The sequence below is a fragment of the Sylvia atricapilla genome, chromosome 10 (assembly GCF_009819655.1).
Source record: "Sylvia atricapilla isolate bSylAtr1 chromosome 10, bSylAtr1.pri, whole genome shotgun sequence".
NCBI classification, from domain to species: Eukaryota; Metazoa; Chordata; class Aves; order Passeriformes; family Sylviidae; genus Sylvia; species Sylvia atricapilla.
The window spans coordinates 11,042,565-11,062,573 of record NC_089149.1 but is presented as its reverse complement, the minus strand read 5'-3'; the positions used below and the strand labels follow the sequence as shown (position 1 = coordinate 11,062,573).

At 49.1% G+C, this 20,009-nt stretch overlaps 1 protein-coding gene across 3 annotated transcripts in view; it reads right to left on the bottom strand.

Moving 5' to 3' along the window:
• IL1RAP (interleukin 1 receptor accessory protein) overlaps window positions 1-19,168 on the bottom strand; it is a 49,120-nt gene extending 29,952 nt beyond the window's left edge. For 2 of the 3 annotated variants that reach the window (XM_066325970.1, XM_066325973.1), the window contains exons 1-2: window positions 18,611-18,809; window positions 2,208-2,275 (exon numbers count right to left, since the gene is read on the bottom strand). In XM_066325970.1, coding sequence (XP_066182067.1) covers window positions 2,208-2,274 — 67 coding nt within the window. In that variant the 5' untranslated portion in view covers window position 2,275; window positions 18,611-18,809. Of the gene's footprint in view, window positions 1-2,207; window positions 2,276-18,610; window positions 18,810-18,921 lie in introns of those variants that run through there. The other variant, XM_066325971.1, reaches the window with a different exon arrangement.
• Window positions 19,169-20,009: the final 841 nt, after the last annotated feature.

The window sequence follows — 20,009 nt, the reverse complement described above, 5'->3', positions numbered from 1 at the left end:
CCAGCCTGGGCTGGAGCGAGCTGGTCCCAGCAATACAGCATTACATGACTTAATAGTCAAAGCACAGAAAAAGACTCAGTTGAAATGACAAATCCCTACCAAGTCACACATGTTAAAATATCCCAGGAGCCAGGTTCCCCAGTGAGAGCTACCTGTCTCCAAGGCCCTGCTTGATGTTAGGTGACCACCAGGGCAGCTGTAGACTGTGCACAGCCCTTCTGCATTCATTCCAGATAAGCTCAGCTCTGCTCCCCACACCTACATGCCCTGCTTCAAGAAGGAAAAGCAAGTCCAAATGCTGTAACATTTCCAGAACAAGGCTAGTCTCCCATACTGCTCTGTATTTATGACTTTGCAAGGGTGAAACGAGCTCCAGTCTCCTTTTGGTGCCAGTCCCAGGAAACCCTGCAGTGAAACAGAGGGCTGCACAGACGGCTGCCCCTCCATCCAAGAACAAACAGCCATCCAAGCCCATTATGAATAACAAAGGACATTCTGACAGCACAAACCGGTTTATGAAGTCCATGGCACAAAAAGGAAGCTTTGAATTGAAGAGTGTGTCTGACACCCACAGACCTGCAGGAAATTAAATCCAGTGGATTTGCAGGAGAAGTGTATTTTAAACTAATCATGTGTCTCATGTATCAGCCCTTGACTTACACTCCTGCAGCACTCTACCAGGGTTCTGGCCACCCTGTACAGCAAATCTCTGCTAAAGGAGAAATATTTTAAAAGTACTAAATGTCCTGCAGACATGCATGGAGAGTTCTGGTTCTGCCACATCAATTGGCATGAGCCTGTGTGACCCAAATGCCAGGGTGCTCATTTCACCTGACTGAAATCAGCTTCTTCCCAGCCGATTGCGTCAGCTTTTAGAGCTGCTGTAACATTTCCTGGGCAATCCTGATTCAATTGCACCTACCTCCCATTTCTGCAAAAGCCCAAGATGACTGCACGTGGGGTGTTGTAATGCTGCCTCAGCAGGAGGAGGATGTTGCGTTGGTGGAGAGCAGAACAGCTCGTCCAGAAGCACAAGCAAAGCAGGGATTTTCCCAGCCAGCAGCTGAGATCCATGTCGCTGGCTCCCTCCTTCCCCACACACTCCTACTAGCTAGGGCTTAGTGGGGGCCCAGGCCGTGTGTTCTTCCTCCTTTGCTGTTTCTTGTTTGTTCACCACTTCCACCCAGCCCCTGTTAGCCAGGATGGGACATCCCCTACTAAAGATCACAGCCTACTGTGAGTGTCTGCAGCCCTTGGGCAGCCCAAGGAGAAAAATTTCCCAGGCTTCAGCCTCTGCAATGAACACGGCACTGAGACGAACCTTGCTGAAGTGCACGTTGTGAATCTGGCCCACAATAATTCAGTGTGGTCCAAGAGAGAATGACAGAAGAGCTGTTCATCTGCTCGGGGTGTATTGTAACTGCTTGTTGGCAGCATTGCAGAGGGACAAGAGTTCATGGGGGGACTCGTCAAACCCCTGCACAGCCCTTATTTCTGAACAGTTCCCCCCATAAAACCAGCTCCTGTTCTTTCCCCCTCCCCCTTTCCACTTGCCTCCTGCAAATCATGCTGTCTCCTTCCACCCCCAAATAGGAAGTCCGGAGCCGAGACATGCACAATCTGCCTCTTCACAAGAGCTGGGCTGAACGAGTGCCAGAGGAGCTGCGAGCATGACAACATATTTCCTGTCAGGAAAGTGACTCAGTGAGACGGGTATCAGAGCTCCTCTTACTCTAGAAGTTCCCCTCTCCCCTTGCATTGCTGAGGCATGAGTCAGAATTGGAGAGCTGAATCTCAGTCCCCCCCGGATCCAACCAGGGATAGCAGAGTTCAGGTTCAAGCCTAGTTCCTTCTTGCACCTCAGTGACAAGGCAGCTCCATGGGCCAAGCCCTGGATTCACCCCTTACTGTTCACAGTAGCAATAATGCTACTGACAAAGGGGATAGCTCGAGTTTGCAAAGCACTTTTAGGGCAAGGTGCTGTTGCTATTTGCTAATGCACCTGTTCACAGCACACTGGTCATCTCTACACAGAGCATTGTACAACACCCCTCCAGAACTAGCACTGTGTTCATGCGTTTTGCTCAAGTATTTTACACACATCCATTTAATCCAGAAATACTGTATGTAAATGTTCAAAACTTGCTGCAGACAGTTTTCTTCTCTGCACAGTAAGTGGGCAGGTCCACCACATGCCACGTCCTTACCTGAACCTCTGCCAAGGGTGACCATGGACAGCCAGAGTGAAACCAGCAGCACACTGACCATCTTCATCCTGAGAGACAAAGCACACAGACTTGGTTATTTGACACTGTTTTATCACTGCAGGCCATTTCTTAACTCTGAGTACATGTGTTTATCCCTCCATCCACCCGGTGATCCTTTAATTTAACACAGTCACATCCCTGTGTTATTTCATTAACGTTATTTCCATGCCTGCAGGCAGCCTGCCACATCTGGGAGGGGATGGCTCTGAAGGGGACAGCCCAGCTCAGTGACTTCAGTCACCAGGATAGTCTGGATCAGGGAGCACAAGGAGTCAAATGGACGTTTTCAAGCTACAGATCCCAAGCTTTGACTCCAAAAGAAGGTGCTTTGCCAAGACCTCCTTCTGCTCACCTCTAAGAACAAGTGCAGAGACAGAGAGCACTCGGGGTGGCTGTGGTGCATCTGCACTGAAAGCATATCAGACACCTCGACAGGAGAGCCTCACCAGAGCAGTCCCAACTGGCAAGGTCTGCTGCCAGTCACCTGCAAAGGGGCTGGCTGCCAGAGCCTGTCTCAGCCTGCTCCTGCAGGCAGTGGGGGCAAGACAGCGCCTCACCAGCTCTTCCCAGTCAAACTCGCCTTGGAACTCACAGGAGTAAGCAAGCATCAGGTTTGTACACTTTTCAGAAATGATCTAAACAAAGGCTTATACTTTCTAAGCAGCAGTGATAAGCAAAAAAACAATCCCAAACTTTTCCATTTCTGCTACAGAACACAATTTCCTGTAATTTGAGATAAATGTACACTGCCAGAGTTTCACTGGCTGCCCGCTCCAGTATCTGGCATTTGGCTCTCAGAGCTGCTCACTCACTGGAATTAAATTTCCCTCTGTTTCTAGGTTTTTCAGGATGCAATTTATAAGCTGGTAGTCATGAAAACTGACATCCACTAGATGCTCTCATTAAAGGGGTTAAGGTCACATTTGATATTCCTGGGTGCTGTCAGATCACAAAAGGAGAAGAGATGGTTAAAAGGCTGAACTTCATCAAAGCATCTCAGCTCTGCCAGGCAGATGCAGTAATGAGCATGGTGATACTGTCAGGAATGTGCTCATGAGATGACAGAGAAACCTGCTCCATCAGGGTGCATTAAAAGTGTGGGGGGAAAAGCTCCCTTAAACATGTCCCTCAAAAACCTGTCCAGAATATATGCAGTACGCAGAAGGGCTTTGCACATAAGCAGAGAACACCTAAGATTGCACAGATTGCGGAGATTAACAAGAATGTGAACTGCACTACTCAAAACCCAGCAGCGGATATTGAATCCTTCCTTTTCAGTGCTTACATCTGAAAAGCCTTTGTGCGATGCCTTCCCTCTGCTGGGCTCATCTCAAAGAGACAAAGGAAATCTGAAGGATGCCTGTTCTTCCCTGCACAGTCCATGGAAAGGGCTGCACACTGCCTCTGAAGCCATCAGGCTTTCAAAAATGGTCAAGAAGCAAGGAAGAAAGTGCATTTTGTTTCTTTTCCGTGGAGTCCAGCTGAGAGGGCTGATCATCCCCTACCACCTTCCTCCAAATTGAAATGCCAGCTGCTTATCAAACCCCCTCTATTGCCACCTACAACCAGCTTCCAATGTTACTTGAGACTCCATAGGGAAGAAACAACATTAAGTACACCTACCCCTTGGAAATGCGGAAGAAAGATAAAAACATCTTTATGCCATCAGATTGGACAGAGAGATCCAACATACTGCACTTCTGCTAGGAATTTAGGAACTTTTGGTAATTGAGATGCTTGAAGAAAGGGGGTGTAAACAGTGGTGGGGAATCATTCCCATAATAAAGATCCCTCATGGTTCCCTCTCCATTTGTCATTAGCTAAATGCACAGCGTGTCCTAACTCACCCTTATTTTCCAGTGACTCTCTCCTGCATTTTGCACAAATCAGACTGAATTCAGCCCTGAAGCAAGCAGGAACAACTACAGATTTTGGATGAGTTTGCCTTGTATTGAGCAAGGCCATTTGCGTGGCCTGAGGCCAAAATAAACTACTACATTTCACTTGGTGATACATGAACTCTGCAGCAAGCTAATATTTACATCCATTAGCTATGCTCACAGGAACATGCTCCTTTCAACTGTCTCACAGAGACACCAGGTCTCTGTTCCCATGAGCAAGGTATCCAAGATTTCCATGCTCTGCCTACTAGTAGGAAAATCCTTTCTTTCTTGCTCTACCCAGCTATAAAATCAGAAGCCTTACATGCAGAGTGATTTACTTCTGGTTCATTCCAGGCTTTCCAGAGATCTTATCAGTGGAGACAGAGGGACACAGAGCCTGTCAGATTACAGCAATTTCTCCATTACAGAAGGGGGACACAGTTGACCACAGCCCTGGCTGCTCCCACCCTACACAAAATGCAAGGGGCCATGGAAGGGACACACAGAGAGTCAAGGGCTGGTCAAGGGGAAGCATCACAACTTCATGGGTGCCCTGGGCAAGTCAGCATTTGCCAGCCCAGCTCCATTCCTGTGACACACAGTTATTAAAAAAAATGTCAAAAACCAAATAGCCCCAAACCTGTGATATCCCCCAAATAAAAAGGTCTTCCCACAGCAGTCCTGTGGGGACACAGAAGAGCATGGCATCCTGTTGCAGAGAGGGGTGGGTTTTGCAATGCCCTTAAGAACCTGACACCACAGGACTACAACCCACCCTGGTCTTGCCAGGAACAGAAGGGTTTTCTCAACCTTTCCCAGCAACCTGCTTCTGTGTTCCGTGACAGGAGAGAGCATGATGCCATTTTTCCTGCCCGTGATGCAATTCCAGTGGTGTCTGATTAACTTCTTGTGCAATTCTGTAGAACTGCACCAAAACACCGGTTTCTGTGGCTGCAACTGAATGAGCCAGAGGCCAGGGAGTGCAAACCCCGGCTGCAGCAGAAGGCTTCACCCAACTGCATGCACCCAGTGCAAATAAAAATAAAAGGAAATGCTAAAGGGAGCCAGAAATAAAATCAGTGAGCAGGAGAGCTTACCAGCTCAGAAATCACACCTTACCTAGAAAGCAGGCAATCAGAGCAGCCAGAAGGCAGCTGGAGAGCTCTGATACATCCTCAGCACTCCAGGAACTTCTCACAAGACCAATATACTCTGAGGTGTTCTCAATGTCTCCATAAATTAACATTTTAATAATAATTCATGGAGCGGTTAAGGAAAATGATCCATCACAGCCCTTGCTAGATTTTTTTTTTAAGGAACTTAACTCAAAATGTTCACTTTGTTTCAAATCAGAAATTGTTCTCTTTTCCTTCCCAAGCACTTTTTTTCTTCAAACTTTCACCTTCTGTCTACTGAGGAGCGAAGAAAAGTGGGGTGAGGGGAAGGACAGTCATGGAAGTGGCTCATGCCCTTAACATCAAAGGGGTGGAAAGGTTTGATTTTTTTTTTTTCAACACTGGTCACAAGTGGCCTTTATTTCAGAAAAAAACATGAATATTTTGATGTAAAGCACCTTTTAATAAAACACCCTTGCCAAAGAGACCTCAGCAAGGCATCACTCCCTCCTGCCTTTAGCAGCATGGACCCCATAAAGCCCACGCACTTTCAAGCAATTATAAAACCAAAGACAGATGTCAAGTAATTAAGAAAGTGAACTGCACTCCAAGTAACTACTGCACACCTATTCTCGAAGACACTGTACCAATTCCACAGAACAATGCTGCGTTTTCCAAGAAAAATGCCTTTGTCCCTCCTAAGCACAGGCCTCTAGGGAGAGCTGATAGTTTTTTGCTTTTCACTGAGAAGTCACATTACGGCCTGCAGAACAAAAGCACCCTTCAGAACCTTGTCACTAAGTGCTCTGACTGAAAGGGAATATAAAATAAAGCAGTTTCTGAAAGAGGAAATAAATAATTCCAGCCAAAGCAGGCTTTACATACTATTTTCTTTCTGTAATTCTGTCCCAACTCTAAAGAATTTGAGAGCCAAAAAAAAAATGGGATGCAGACACAGGAAGGCTGGCAAAATCCAGAGTGGGCTAGCTTAGGAAGTGCTTTGGTTCTCTGCCACATGGAGGGGGAGATGAAGGTTGACTTATGGGCTGCAGAGCAGAGCTGGTGCTCAGGAAAGGGGTACCGCCCTCTGCTCCAAATCACAGTGTGCCCACAAGCCCTGGGTCCCTGCATCATCACACAGCAGCACTGGAGAAGGCTGCTGGATGAGTTTGCTGGGTTTCCTTGTGGGGAAAAATAGATGCACAGTTCAAGTAAATTCAAAGAATCCAAAAGGCAGACAAAGGGAAGCCTGAAAAAGCAGCTGCAGAAAAGTAACAGCAAAAACACTAATGGAAAATGGGACAAGGCCCTTCAGCCCTCCAGGAAACACTTTTGCTTTTCAGTATGTGCAGGAGTAAGTCAGACAAAAGGAGGAATTACTGTAGCATAAACCATCTTGGTGCCACTCAGCCAGGGTTTGCACAGTGTCTCTCTGACCCTGCCTCTCCTCCAGAGGCCACGTGGGCACTGTCTGGCACTGCCCTTGGCTGTGATGCCCATGGTCCCACTCTGTCCTGCCCAAAGGGGAGCCCCTCCTTTGGAGTCAGTCCCAGGGCCAGCCCTCTTGAGGAGCAGAATGTGACACCTGGGCAGAAAGACAGGCCATGGGTTTTCGAAGTCCAGCCTTTACTCCCCAGGAGGAATAACCACATTCATCACAATTTTCATCCCCAGGAACAGAGCAGGGAGGAATCCAGCAGCAGTTTGATGATGAGCACCAAAAGCAGCTCGCAGCACTCTCCCTGCTCTCGTGCATGCTACGCCACACTCATCACTTCAGACACAGGCACATTGACCAGAGGGCCCCAATGCTGTCCTCAGAAAAAACATCCACATCTCTCCTGAGGGCAGGGAGCCCGATCTGTCTTGGCAGCAGCTCCCAAACAGCCAGGCACATTTCAGCAGGAATCAAACAGAGCTGAAGCCTGCCCTGCAATCAGGGATATCACAGGAGCCATAAGTGTGACCCAGCCACTGCATCTAGTGGTGACACATCTAAGGCAGGGACCTGCAAAATCAGTGCTGGAGTCCCACCTGAGCCAGGGTAGCTGCACTCACCTGCATCACATGCCTGACAGCAGAGCAGGCTGGAGGGAATTTTTTCTGAAATGTTTCTGTTACAAAAGTAATTTATGTCATCAGAACCAAAGGAAATGCTGAAATTTGAGCAGCCTGAAAGCTTTTCAACATCTAGAATCACAGCAGATATTACACACCTGCTTTTGCAGTGGGGAAAAAAAATTAAACTAGTGGGAGTCAGATGGAAAGTCACTCTGGTAAGAGGTGTCTCCTGTCACCAGCACAAAGGATTTTCTGCCTTGCTTGGCCAGACCTGGCCATTGGCACACAGCTTTACACCCAGAGCTATTGAGTACCCTGAAGGGAAGAAACATCAAACCAAAACCAGACACACAACAAGAAAATCTGGAAATAGTCTTCTTAACCAGTGGCTCAAGCAGCCAAGGACATGACACCAGGCATCCAAGGTGGCCCCTGCCTGGCTCCCTGCCTGCACATCCAGGCTGCAGCCTGATGGCTTTTTAATAACAACGTTTTACAAAATCCCCAACATGGGGATGAACAAGCTCAGCAGTGTGATGCTCCAGAGTCACCATGGGAGATGATCCTGAGCTATTTCTCCTTCAGTGGAGCAGCACAAATTGCAGAAGCAAGGCTGCCCTTCCAAGAGCACCAAGAGCTCCCGAGGGCAGAGCTGGCAGCAGCCTCCCCTCAAGCTCAGAGGCTCGGGAAAAAGTGTGGAGACTTTCATTCACAATGAGTCATTCCTGGGAGCTTCCTTGCTAGTGCAAGATTTGCCTGTGCCAGTGCCAATATTTGGGACATGGAGGCGAGATTTCCAGGCAGGGAATTCGTGCTTTGCAATTGGAATTTAGGTACCATGTCCTGGCATCCTTTTAGCTCAGCAGATTTAACACTAACAATGAAAATTCAGAGGAAGAAGGTTTTTTTTCCCCCTCTCAAAAGAAAAAAGTGCAATCTAGGCATGCAGAGACAAGCGGAAGGGTCGCTTGAAAATGTACCTGAAGAAATTTGGAATCCCCTGCTTCCCTTTGCAGTTCTCCTGAGGTCCTGTCAGGACCTGGAAAAGCAGAAATGCTACAGATCTTGCACACTGCTTTGCTGAAGTCCAGGGTGCCACGGATTATACTCTGCCACCAATTTAGCAGGCAGAGCACACTGCATTTCATATATCAAAAATAAATGAGCTCTCTGTCACCTCTACAAAATGTGCACACCTGGACAAGTCAAATAAGCAGCTGGGACTATTGCCTAGAGATCTGTGGAGTGGGCTGGAGAGGGGCAAGTAGAGGCACAGCTATAAAATCAAACAGCACAGATTACAAATGGATCCACACTGGCCACCGAGCAGTTCAAACACTAAGCTACAAGAGCACTTCTGTGCTCAAGCAAAAGGTATCCAGCTAGGATAGTCTATTTTTTATGTGTGAATAGCCATGGAATGAAAAGCTTCCAACCGTGCTTCAAAGAGAGCTGAGATCTTCCATGAGGCCAGACACAATGCTTCTATTTTGGACAGCTCTGTTATAGTGAAAGGAGAGTTCTGAGAAACACGCACATATTGTGCTACCACCAAATAAACTGAGAAACTATTCCTTGCACAGAAAAAAAAAAAAAATCTGCAATCAGTGTGGCTCAAAGACCTGAGAAGACTTAAGGAATCCAAAGTTTCATTCCCCCGTGACTGGAAAAGTTCCAATTAACTGTTGTGGAACACTTGGAGACATCTGACAGCAAGCATTTAATTTATACATTCTGCCTCCTGACCTTTTTAATGGTTTTACGACGTAAGCAGCTCCACTACCCTCCCTAGGAGGTTGTTCCACTGCCCCAGTGGACACAGCAGCACATCCACACTGCAACAGACTGCACAGCAGCAGCCCCAAGCCAGCTCAGGACAAGTCTCCAAATCCAGAGAATGCAATGCAGATTTGAGCAGGTTTTCAGATGGGCTTAATGCCTTTTCCAGGACAGGTCCAGGACTCAAACCCCAGAGCAGGAGGTGTCTCCTTGCAAGCCCACCCTGGTCCAACCAGTGCCCTGCAGCCCCACTCCACATCTCCCCTGTCACTCGAGGGGCTGCATCCAGCCCTGCCCAGCACCACCTGCAATAGTGTCAAAATAGTGTCTCAGTGTCAAAAGCACTCCAAGAGTTTCTTTCCTCAAGTTCAAGCCCTTGCTGGCAGCTGCATACCTGCTCCTTCACTTCATCTCCTCCCCTCACAGCAGTAAGAGCTCGAGGACCAGATTCCCAGGATGGGTGTTCTATATTCAGACAACATCCTTCCCTTCTTGTTCCTCCAGAGAGGGGCACAACAGGCAAAAATCCTCCAAGCATCACCACACTCCAGAGCACGTCATCGCTGCTTTTGACTTCCCAAGAATCTGCTTTCCTGTGGTGCCACAGATTCCTCAGGCAGCTGCAATGTCTCCAGCACCGTGATCAGGTTTACCCATGCTGCTGCCAGTGGGGAAGCCCCAGCTCTTTCTGAGGCACAAGAGGATGATTTCCTCAAGTGACTCTGGGTATGCTGGGATGAAGAACATATTCAAGGATAAAAGAATGTCAGATGAGCTTTTCTTTTTCAAGTTTGGGCCACACAGCATTTCCACACCTGGTACTTATATTAATCATGTTAATTTAATCCCATTTAACCTTATAAGTAAAAGCAAACAAGAATAAGACATCAAGATGCTTCAATCCCTGTCCTGCAGCTCAAACAGGCTGCTCCAAGTGTGCTTTACACATCAATCAATTTAAAGCAATATAAAAATAGAAAGTCCAGGGGCTACCAGCCTCCCCCAAGACAGCACCTCACTTAAAAGTAGCTCTCTGGAGGTCCTTCCAGCCCTCCACATTCCCAACCCACCCACTTGGTCCCCTGGTGACTATCAGGGCATACCTGTCCCTTTCTGGTTGGCATAGTATAGTTTTATTCTGCAAGGGGGACTAGAAAAAGCTGTGCTCACACAGAAAAAGAGGAGGAAAAGAGAAACAAAAGTGAGACAATCCTTCCCCCCCCTGTGATGTGTATTCCTTTTGCTCCCCAAGGCTCTAACATTTCCCTCTGCAAATATTCGGTTGCACCATCACAGGGAACTTGCTCAGGCTCTGCCTGCACTGGCCCTATCAATGCAGCTTGAAATTCAAACCTTCAAAGAACAGCACCCTGAAATTTGAAGCCCAGGAGCCTCCTTTGAGAAAGTCTGCTCTGTGACCCACAGCACCTACGCAGTGGGAAGGCAGAGATGGAGCTGCAGGCGGCAGTATGCTGTGACTGTCATCAATATTAATTATTTGGGGAGAATATGATTGATCTCACAAGGGCAATGAAATTCATTCCTCCAGCTGAATGACAAACAAAAGGCAATACATGCACTGCTGACATTTCCAAAGGCTACGAGGTGCAGAGACACAAGGAAATACTGCCATGCACTAAAGCCCTGCTGCAAAGGGCCAAAAATCTGAAAAGCCTCTGAAATTTTCATTTCTGAGCACCTTCAATGCCAGGAAGTAGATGCCTTCATATTCTCAAATCTGTGCTGACCCCAGCCCCGGGCTGCCTCACATCTTTGCACTGAGAGGAAGTAATCACTGAGTGTCTTTGGGAAGTCGGTGCCATGGTTTGACACTGGCCCAATGCCAGGCACCCACAAAAGCCACTCATCCTCCCCTGCCACAGCTGGGCAGAGGAGACAAAAAATTAATGAAGGATTCATGAGTTTAGATAAGGACCAGGAAAAAACACTCCAAGGGCAAAGGAGGCTCAGCTTAGAGGTACAAAGTGAATTTATTGCTAGCAGAGGCAGAAGAGGATAATGAGAAAAAAAAAAGTAAGCCCTTAAAGCACCTTTTTTCCCCCCAGCCCCTCCCTCCTTCCCACCAACAGCACAGGGAGATAGGGGATGGGGGTTTTTGGGTCAGTTTATCACCAGGATTTTCTTCAGCTGCTCAGGGAGAATCCTTGCCCTGTGAGACCATGGGGTCCTTCCCATGGGAGACAGTTCTCCCTGAACCTCTCCAGCGTGGTTCCAAATCTCACAAGCTGCAGTCCTCCCAAAACTGCTGCAGGGTGGGTCACTCTTCCACGGGATGCAGTGCTCCAAGGACAAGCTGCTGCAGCCTGGAAGCTGGGCCCCTTCTCTCCACTGGGTCTCCCACAGGATCACAGCCTCCTCCGGGAATCCACCTGCCCTCTGGGCACCTCCCCCAGGGGCTGTGGGTGGATCTCTCCATCCCCCATGGATCCCCATGGGCTGCAGGGGCACAGCTGCTTCACCCTGATCATCCCCACAGCCTGCAGAGGAGTCTTGGCACCTAGAGCATCTCCTGCCCTCCTTCTCCCCTGACCTTGGTGTCTCCATGTTGTTTCCCTCACACATCCTCACCTCCTCTTCTCTGACTGGAAGAAAAAACTGCACCTGGCCCACCCTGTCTTGATCCTCCTCCCAAACACATTATCACAGGGGTGTTACCATCATCCCTAACTAGCCCAGCCTTGGCCAGCAGCATGTCCATCTTCAGAGCCACCAGGGACTGGCTCTGCTGGGCATGGTGGAAGCCTCCAGCAGCTTCCCACAGAGGGCCCCCCACCACCACCAAAAGCCAGGCCATGCAAAACCAACACAGATGGGTTGAGTTTCTCTCCTGCCCTCTGACACTTCATGTCAGCAACTACAGAGTCATTGCACCTATCAGATAAGAGGTCAAAAAAATCATAAGGGGGAAACATTACCCTCCTGGAGTATTCATCAGGGCTAAAATGCAAGGTACAGCTCCCCTGTGCAGTAGGAGAAAAGCAAGGCACAGTGAGCCTGGAGAAAAGCATTTCTGTCACTCTGTGGCCTGGGGTCAGGGAGTCTGTGTGTGTGAAATCTCTCAAGAAGACAGAGTTAAACAGGCTCCCAAAATTCCACACAGCAGCATGAGAGAGGACAAGGAAGGAGAACAGAGGTAGATGCACTGAGACAGCAGCTATTTTTTCAAAACAATGGATATGGGAGAAATCCCACCCCAGTCCACAGGGATGTTATTCCAGTGGAGTCTGAGTTCTGTCCTTCAGTCACCTAAGCTCAAATGCAACCAGCACAATTTGCTAGACTAACACGTTTTGGTATCCAGCAGCACATCTGTGTTCATTCAGAGAGGCTGGGTGCCCTCAAGACCTCCACAGCCTGCCAGCTGGGCAGCAACATCCTCCTCCCACTACCAAGATCCCTTCTTAAAAACAAGGGCTGGGAAGTATCTGTGCTTGAAGGAAGAGGGGCTATTTCTCAACAGAACAAATCCAATTATTTGTATTAGAGTGAATTTGAATGGCTCTTACTGACACATTAAGTATTTTTTTTACACATCTCAGAGCTTTGACTCAACAGATTGCTAATAAATTCATGTAGGTGGGGCCCTGGATGTTACTATGGTGGGAGGGAGGTGAGGTTTTACTTTTTGCAACAGGACTAACCTGAGAAAAAATAACTAGGAATTTGGACTCCTTACACTGCCATTCACTAGGCTCCTTTAAGTCTCTAAGGTTGAAGATTTTAAAATAGTCTCTAGTTTAGGGTAGAAATATGAGTTTCTAGCTAATATACATGAAATCTGTATGCAGGCATCAATCACCAAATGCAGTGCATGAAGAATTGCAGTGCCTCCCTGATAATCAGGCATTAGAGAATTTATAAACGGCTGTCCCCTGAACTGAGTGCATTAGTAGAGGCTTCTGAAATCTGTGCCTCTATTTCCCCAGCCACATTTAGAACAGCTTCTCCCCGTCTCATACCACAGCAGTGTATCTTAATATCTCTAAAGTGCTTAGAGATGCTGAAAGATAACAAATGAGTGCAAAGTATGGATTAATTCCCTGAGCTCAACAGCCAGTGGAGCTGATGGGGCTAAAAGTAACACGTACCCACCACAAAACACTGGGCTTCTGAGCCTATCTGAAATAGCAACTACTTAAGGAACAGTTCCCTTGGAACAAGTAATTTTGGGGCTGGTTAGTTGGGCACATGGAGCCCCAGCAGGCAGGAAACAGGGAAATGCAATACATTAGTATGAAAAATAGATGCTTTTTCAGAAGTTCTTCAACCTGTTCCTATAGAATTTGGTGGTGGGCTTTGAGCTCATTTCAGTTAGAGCTGTTCACATCCTAGCAACCACTACATAAAGAACATGACCAAACATAATTTGAAAAGCCATTTCCGTTTCTGTTTGTTTTTATAAATTATTAAAAATCCAGTTTAAATAGTGTAAAGAAAACTTTAAATTGAGCAAGATAAGTTTTGGCATCCTTCCAAGTAGAAGGCAAACCCCAAAATGTTACTGCAAATTCAACAGATGGGAGTTATTTTTCACTCTTTAAATTTTCATTCCTTTGCACTGAGATTAACTGTAATTAGCTCTTTATTTACATCTAAAACAAAAAGTAAAATGATAAAGAAAGGCAGCTTTAACCACAACTCACAGGCAGAAAAAGGCAAAAAAAGCCCCAACCGAACAACCAAGAAAAATTCCCTCTGAGAGAAAAACATGTCTTTCTTGCCAAGCAGCATCATTGTTACAAATATACAGTTAAACAACTCCACAACATCCTGTCAGCACTAAGGATAAACATTTAAGTCACAGTGTTGCAAGCTTTTACACACAAATTGACCAAATATCTAAGAATCTTCCTCAGAATACTGGGAAAATCTCTCCTCCCTCTAAATAAACAGCATCAGGCCTCAGAGAGGCGAGATACTCCACTACACTTTTATTTCAGTAACAGGCGGGATTAACCAAAACTGTGAGGAAAACAAACAAACAAACAAAAGAAAAGCAAAGCCAGCAGCTTTCCCAGATAAAGAGAGAGGTATTAAAACTTACTCTCTTTTCTAATTCTGATAACACCTTGGCTTAGTAAAGCTGAAGAAGCTTCTTAAGTGTTTGTGAACGATTCACGTTGTGTTTTCACGTTTCAGCTGCAGCACAGCAAAGCTGTCCAGGGAGCTCCGTGGGGAGCCCAGCTCCATCCTCTGACCGTGGCACTGCCAGGCTGCTCCTGGAGCTGCCACCTGCCCCCAGAGAGCCCCTGACCCACTGAGAGGTCAAACGGCAGAGCTCGTCCAGCCTTGCCTAACCAAGCTGTTAGCAAGGGAAAAGAAAGAGTGAGTGGGTTTGAAGGCAGCCTCAAACGCTTTGGAACCAACTGGAAACTCTGCCACGGCAGCTCAGGGCTCTCAACACCGTGATGGGCGTGGGGTGGGAGTGCTGGACCATGCAGTGCTCCTGCCCCAGGGTGATGGGGCTCCTTCTGTGGGCACCTACAGAGAGCTGGGAGCTCGTCATGGCCCTACTCTGAGTGGGATTTCCAAGCTAATGGCTCTCTGGCACCTTCCTCTTAGTGTTCCCAGGAGAAGGAGCCACCTACCACTTCCCCGACTGAGCCCAGGATTCATGGAAATCTCTTCTTCTCTGCTGCAAATAGAGCGTTTAACAGTCTCTTTTTGTTAGCACATGTAAATGTGAAAAAGACTCCATGAGAATCAATGTAACTTTTTCATCTAAATATCAAGTCGACACATAACAAGACAGAGTAGAGGGAAGGAGAGAAGAGGGAGGGAGATCCAAACACCAGGGACCTTGAATCCACTCACTGCAAAAGTTAAGGACTGGAATAATTCTCATTTATTCATATGAAAAAGTGAAGCTCTCACTCTCTCACACTCTCTCCTTCTCTTTCCCTAACGCTCTCAGATACTTCTATCTTTAGCCAATTATCCTTGCTGTAATTTTCTTTAAATTGTAATTGGATAATCATCCAGACTCAGGGGAAACCTGTGTCAGAGGAATTCCTAGGGATATATTCCCATTTGATGAAACTGCGAGTTGTTAAATTAACAAAGGACTGACTAAAGACATGATTCTTGACTTGTAGCGAAGATACCGTTTTACAAGCAACTATTTTTAGAGAACCCTATAACAAAATACATATACTTGTACATTCATTTTCTGCATTTTTCTTGTATTTTGTTTTCTGCAAAATAAGACTCCAAGTTTATGATTTCCATGTTCTGTGCATGTGTCTTATTGGGACTTCCGAGGCTGAACACAGTAAACACACTGGCCAAGATCAAAATTCCCAAAAGCTTAAGCACCATTTGAAGTAATTTTCCCAAACCAGTTCCCTCCCTGTGCTCTCTCTGAGCTCACCTGGCTCAGTCGTGTGCAGAAACCCCACATGGGCCAGTGCTGTGGCTGAGACACATCAGATCAGCCCTCTGCCTGGCAAAAGCACTGCTCTGGGAGGGAGAAATCCTAAAATACCTCCCAAAAGAAGAAGCTGCTTTGTTCCAGTTCAGTAGCAAATCTCAGCTGCTGTTTTGCTGATGGTGGAACGGAACAAAGCAGTTACAGACTGTGGATGGCAGAGCCCCACCTGCACACGGGGTGTAGAGAGGGGTCAGCTCAAGCCTGGCACATCTGACAGCCAGCTCTGCCTCCTCCTGCCTTTGCAGCTGTCCCACTTTGCCCAGCCAGAGATGCTCCAGCTCCCACCCGCCAGGTACAGAGCTGCCACCAGCCTGGCTGCATCAGCCTGGCAGCACAGAGGACACAGGCTCTGCTCATGGGGGCACTGAAATCCATGAGCTGTGTCAAGAGAAAGAGAGGGGAGGAAGGAGGAGAGCAGAGCTCTGCTGTAGAATGTGTTTTAGTTCCCAGATAACGTGGCGCTGTTCACAGATTTCAGCTTATATAGGCTTTTCCCTATTTCTATTTTTATTCCCAAAGCAGTCCCCATTACTGTATGATGAAAAAAAAAATTCCATGAATGCATTCACACACTGATATAATCTTCCTAACTGTCACCTGGCTAATGCAGCTTGTGCTCTGAGGGCCAGACTGGGGCACCTCCTCTCCCACATCACCAGTCACAAGGGCTTTGTGGCAAGTTTTTGCAAGTCAGAGTCTTGCTGAAATGGAAGGACACTTGACAAGAGAGGGGACACAGGACAGATGGGGAAAGAAATATGAATCATGAGCCTGCCAAAATAACCAACAGAGAAACCCAAACATAAGTGAGAAGAAGGAATAAAATCTCAAATTTTGGCCTCTTATTCTGAAGGAGTATAATTCTTCCTCCCTAGAGTGGCATCTGGTTCATGCAGGTCTTGAAGGAATAAAGCTGGGACAAAATCTTTCTGCCTCATTCTTCCTGAATGCTTATTTTAGACCTTAAAATTACAGTTCTGAAGCCAGCAGGGAGGCATTTCCCACACCTCCAAGTATCCAGGCACCATCCAGCCTGCTGCCACACCACTCTCCCTACCCTCTTAAGTCTCTGTTGTCTGTGTGTGCTTTAGGGTAGCACTACCTGATCCTGGGGATGAGGCTGCTGGAGCCCAGAACAGGGCAGTGCTCATCCCCACTGCACGTGCTCGTGCTCAAATGAAGAATACCTGCACACACCAACAGAGTCTGGAAAGGGAGAGCCCAGAAATGTTCATACACAAGCTTTTGTTCCTTACCCTGGAGGGATAAGAGGACCTTCTGGATTCTGGGGAGGCATGGACAGACATCAGCAAGCATCATACCATATGCAGACACTTTGAATTGAAGCTACAACCAGAGCCATGGAAAGCCATCCCAGGGCTGTGTGGCTGCAGCCCTGCCCTCTGCCTTGCACAGGGGCATGGAGTTAGAAACATAACCTCCCACCCCACAGCCCCTTCCTTCAGCTCCATGTGGCAGCTCCCACCTTCCCAGCCTAACATTTCACAGCTGCTGGAGTACCCTGGAGGCTTCCACCACCCCAAGTCTTCATAAGCTTACTCTCCATGTCCCTCATTACCCTACATCCTTAACTGCTCCTCCAGACAAGGTGGTCCTTAGCAACAACACCATGCCTACTTCCAGGGAAGAAAATCTGGGTATTAGGGTTTAATCCTCTCCGCTTGCCCTCTCCTGCTCACCACAGGCAGGCAATGGAGACAGAAAGCAGGACCCTTTCCAGCACCAAGCTGCCCACCTGAAAGCCTGTGGGCTGGAGTGATGCTTTCCATGAAAAAAGGGATGCCTTTCCTGCAAGGAATACAAGACAGCAAGTAAATCTTCCAGAGCTGCCAAAAGCAACCTGTTATAAATGACCCTCTAAGTTATGAGATATGGACTCTCCACAGTACAGTTAATAAATAACACCTCACAATCCTTCTAGGTATGAAAGCGTATGTTGGATGACAGTTCTGCTTGCCCAAGAGGGGCACAGTTAAAAATGGAATGTCAGGAAAATTACACTTTTTAATTACAAAGGAGATAGGGTTGGGGTTTTTTTAGATATAAGGAGCTTGCTGCAATCTCCCAAATCCAGAAGTGAAAAGCCTTTCCTAGGACAAAAAGCTGAATGCATGGAACAAAATCCATCATTTTATAAGAGAAAAAAAGACCTGTAATGCCAACCAGAATTTTATCCAAGCACTATAACCAGCTATTCACAAAGCAGAGGTCAGGATGAAAAGAGAGAGTGTGCATGTGAGAGGGCATTTATAATCCAGTTTTCTGTTACATCCTAAGGCCCCAAGATCAGGATTCGGTTGTGCCAAGCTCTGCACAGGCACACTCCAAGAAACCAGCCCAGAGTGAGGAACAAGCACTGCCACTGTAACAGGGGAAAGCGACACTGGCACAGAAAAGGGACACCTGAAGCAGTGAAGCCCTGACGGTTTCCTTTTTCCCTTTCTTTACCAGGAAGCCATCCAGTTTCCCTCCAGATTACTGCCCCCCATCCCCCCAAAACTGCTTCACATAAGGGGGCAGCTGCCCCCAACAAATACAGCAAAGGCCATCTTGCTGCCACCATCTAATCGCTTCCAGTCTGTTTTCTTGGACACGTCTCTTCCACTTTATTTCCCTGCTACGGCTTAAGCCTGACGCCTTCCTCTCCCCACTTCCATCTGCGAGACCCGTCTGACAGCAGAGAAGCAGGCATCAGAGGGCTCAGGAATTTGCAATCCGGCTGAAAATTAAAGTTGCATTTCTCAGTGCGTGCGGCGCTCCAGCCAGGACTACCCAGATCTCGACGGCCCACGGGAGCGAATTGGAGCGAATCCCGCCGCATGTGGGGGTCCGGGGGCACGGCCAGCCCGGCTGCGGGAGGCCCGGGGACAAAGCCGCGGTCCCGCAGCTCGGCTCGGTCCCCGCACACCGAGGCACGGCCGAGGGTCCCCGAGGTCCGCGGGGCTCCCCGGCCCCGCGGCGGCACCGGCACCATCGCTCCCGGCCCCGCTCCGCCATCCCCGGCCCCGCACGCCGGCTTCTCACCGTGCCCACCTGTCCTCCCTCGCCCGCGGCCGCCGGGCGCTGCTCCTCGGGCTCTCCCGAGCGGTTCCTCTTCTTCCCTTCCTACCTCCCCCCGTGCCGGCCGAGGAGCGGGGGCCGCTGCCGGCTGCGCACCGCCGCCGCCCGGCTCCCCCCGCGCCGGGGCTGGAATCCGCCTCCTCCGACACAAACTTTCCCTTCGCGTGCGGGGAAGTTCACGGCCGGGGCGGGGCGGGACGGGCTCCCTGTCCCTTGTCCCTGCCTCCGCCCACGCCTACAGGAACACGGGCGTCCCCCGCGCACCCCCACGCAGCGCGGCTCACCTGAGGACGCGGGGAGCGCACAGCTCTGCCCGGCGCGCCGCAATCTCCTCTTCTTCCTCCTCTTCTGCCGTCTCTTCTTCCTCCTTTCCTCTTCTGCCTCCCCTTCTCCCTGCTGGCCGCCGTCCCCGATCCTCGCCCCCGGGCTCCGCTCCGCCCCGCCCGCCCCTTTCCCCGCGGCCGCGCTCCGGAGGCGCTCGGGGCGGTCCCGCTGTCCCCGGCGGTCCCTGCGGGGCGGCGGGGCCGGAGCGCCGGGGCAGGCTCCGCTCCGGCCCCCGGCGGCTGGCGGGTCGGGCCGGCGGAGGCGGGCTGCGAGGCGGGGTGCGCGGGGCCACGGCTCCCTCTCCTGGCCGGAGCCGTCCCGCCTGCCGGAGCTGCCGGGGCCCGAGAGGTGGCCGGAGCCCTTGGAGCCTGCCCGGAGCCCTCGGAGACTTTCTGGACGCTTTTTGGATGGAGCGGGCTGGCACACACAGCCCTGCCGCTGCCGCAGCCCCTGAGCGCTCTGCGGGCCGCCTGCCCTTGGGAAAGTAAAGTTTCCAGTTCCCCTCTCTGGTGTGCTGGGATTCCTTCCCGGGAATTTCCTCCCAGGTCTCCCTGGACATTCTGATGCCATCTCATCCCAGAGAAGACAGGCACCTCATCCCACACAGGCACCATTTTTGCTCTATATAGATACAGCCTTGATGGGGCTGAAATTGTTGATGGATGAGGAGTGGGCACCTGAAACAGACTGCAAGGGCAGTGTCAGGGAGTCTGAGGAATAAAAATCTGCAGAGATTTGGTCCAGCACCTGGTCCTGGGGAATGTGGCCAGCGATTTCAAGTGCAGCCCCTAGTGTAGGAGTGCCCTTGCCCAGAAAAGCTCATTGTCCTCTCAGGTTGGCCTGAAGTCTCTTCCATCCTGGCAGTGAGTAACCTGCCCTTATTGGTACTTCTATCACATCTTGGCAGGCTGACAGCAGAGTGAAATGGCTGGACACAAAGCCTGTGGTGCTAAGGAAACTCCTGTCTGCTCAAAGTGCTGCAGCACTTCTTAGCACTGTTGGCTACAACACCTGGACTGAGGCCAACACCTCAGTTGTTATCCTCAGA